This window comes from Frankliniella occidentalis, unplaced genomic scaffold (assembly GCF_000697945.3).
Source record: "Frankliniella occidentalis isolate FOCC.00 unplaced genomic scaffold, Focc_3.1 Scaffold23, whole genome shotgun sequence".
Taxonomy (NCBI): domain Eukaryota; kingdom Metazoa; phylum Arthropoda; class Insecta; order Thysanoptera; family Thripidae; genus Frankliniella; species Frankliniella occidentalis.
Genome location: NW_026267153.1, coordinates 2,998,135 through 3,000,319, shown reverse-complemented (window position 1 = coordinate 3,000,319; position 2,185 = coordinate 2,998,135). Strand labels below are relative to the sequence as shown.

Below are 2,185 nucleotides of genomic sequence, written 5' to 3'. Positions count from 1 at the left end.
TTAATCAAGGAAATAATTATCTTTAAAAAAATCAACCCTGGGCACTAATCAATCGGTAAATTTTTAACTTTACGCCGCGGTGCGACTGGAAGTGCGCCGTTGTTGAACCGCGTAAAGTTTCCAGAGTGCCTTATCACGAGGCGCTTGTCTTTCGCCGATCCCTCCCTACTCGTGTGAAGCCGACGCGTGACTCATTTCCTCTTGGCGCATTATCAGGTCCGAATTCACTAATTACTCAGACCGAGGGGGAGGCGAGCAACTGCACTTAGCGGCAATACTCCGATCCTTTGGCTGAAGAACGCTTGCTCACAACCCCTGGTCGAGCTCAGAGACAGGTGCAGGTCCAGGGAGGAGGGACACGTACATGGACCGCATGGGGTAGGCAATATGCACAACATTCCAACTGACACGTCCCTCGTTTTCACGCATGACGGGGACCCCCCCCCCCCCTTTTTCTTTAGTCTGCGCATCGCCTCTCCCTCCCCCAGGCCCAGGTGGGCCCAGGCGTGTAGCCACCCCCGCACCGGATGACTTCGAGTGAGCAGAAGTAAGACTCGTCACGCGACCCGTTTGTTGCCACAGAGGTCTCATTCGTGGACGATGTGTTCGACTTCACGGACTCGGAGGACGCGGACGCGCCCTTCCCGCCCACCTACATGGTCGTCCGGTTCGCGTCCAGCCTGCAGCCGCGCGCCATCGCCTGGCTGGTGGACAAGGTGCGCGGCCCACGCTCGCACGGCGGCGCCGAGCTCCTGGTGCGGCGGCAGCACACCGAGCCCGGCGAGGTGAGTCAGGCGAGCGACAACCCTCGTAGGAGGACGGAAGGGTGTTCATTTGGACGCGCCGCGAGCCACGCGAGTACGCGAGTATGCAGTCGCGCAACACTCCGGCGCGTTCAAAGAAGGGCGGCACCGGCACATAGCGTGTCAGGTCTACGACACTACAGTGATCCGGGTTTCCGACCCTATGGGGCATGGCGCCTTACGGGTAGAGCAAGTAGGCAAACCCGCATTCTGTTGTGTCGGAGCCCTGACACTCGGTATGGTGGTAGGCCGGAAAGCAGGGCATTTAGGACGGTGGTCTTTCGTTGCTCCCCAGGGCGTGATCCTGCACGTGTCGGCGTCGTGCCGCAAGCTGCTGGAGCTGGCCGAGGACATGGAGCTCAAGAAGCGCGACCAGGCGGGGCTCATGCGCGAGTTCCTGTTCGCCCACCTGCGGGACTTTGTCGGCGAGAAGGGCAGCCGCGAGGACCTGCTGACGACGGCGGAGCGCCAGCTCATCGTGCGCCACGAGCTGGACAACATCCGCGCCCTGAGCGAGGACCCCAGCATCCCCGGCTACCCCAACTTCCGCATGTACGAGGGGCAGTCTATCGGTGAGGCCCGCCCGGCTCTGGGCGTTGATCGCGCTTTGTACGGTATGAACCGCCTCTCTATCGTGTCCGTCTTCTTCGTCTCGTGCAGTTCAGGTCATGATGCACCGAGCGCTGATCACCGCAATGTACCCCCTGCACGACGAGGAGTCGCTCAAACGCCTGTCGACGAAGTGGTACTACTCGAAGGTGCAGCCGATCGGTGAGTATGGCTCCACACGCACGTTCTATTCTCTGCCGGCCCAGAGCACCTTGGCCGGGGAAGGTGTCTGGCATGGTTAGGCGACTCGTTGGGCAGCGGGACATTAGTGGTGGACGGCAGCCACCAGGGGGAAGGACCAGCCAAGCCCAGCAGACTCTCAGGCTGTGCGAGAGAGACAGAGAGAAGGACGGGCATGCGAGTGTGAGAGAGTGAGGCAGCGGGAGAGGCTGACCAACATCGTCTGCCTCGCACTCAATCGTTGTTAGTTGTTAGTTATCTTGCCTTCGCGTCTGATGCCATGCCAAACCCTGCACCCTCACCTATATTTTATTCTGCCCCGCAGAGGACATTCGCTTGTACTTCGGTGAGGCGGTGGCGCTGTACTTCAAGTTCCTGGACTTCTACACCATCAAGCTACTCCTGCCGCTGGCCATCGTCGGCGTGCTCCAGATGGTGCTGTCGACCTACGAGACGCTGCCCTTCTTCTGCATCTGCAACGTTATCGCCGTCACCGTCTTCCTGGAGGTGCATTAAAGTACACACTCAACAGTTTCCAAAACAAATGAGATTTATGGCCGTTCAGAAACCACGAGGACAATGACCGGGGGGGG

At 59.6% G+C, this 2,185-nt stretch overlaps 1 protein-coding gene across 1 annotated transcript; it reads left to right on the top strand.

Moving 5' to 3' along the window:
• Positions 1–544: 544 nt before the first annotated feature.
• LOC127748967 (anoctamin-10-like) lies at positions 545–2,099 on the top strand (the record flags this gene model as incomplete). The annotated part of the gene is given in 4 exon segments (XM_052265052.1): positions 545–785; positions 1,099–1,375; positions 1,464–1,574; positions 1,918–2,099. Coding segments are annotated over 4 exon segments (699 nt in total), but the record flags the coding sequence as incomplete, so codon positions are not given.
• Between the last annotated feature and the right edge of the window lie 86 nt (positions 2,100–2,185).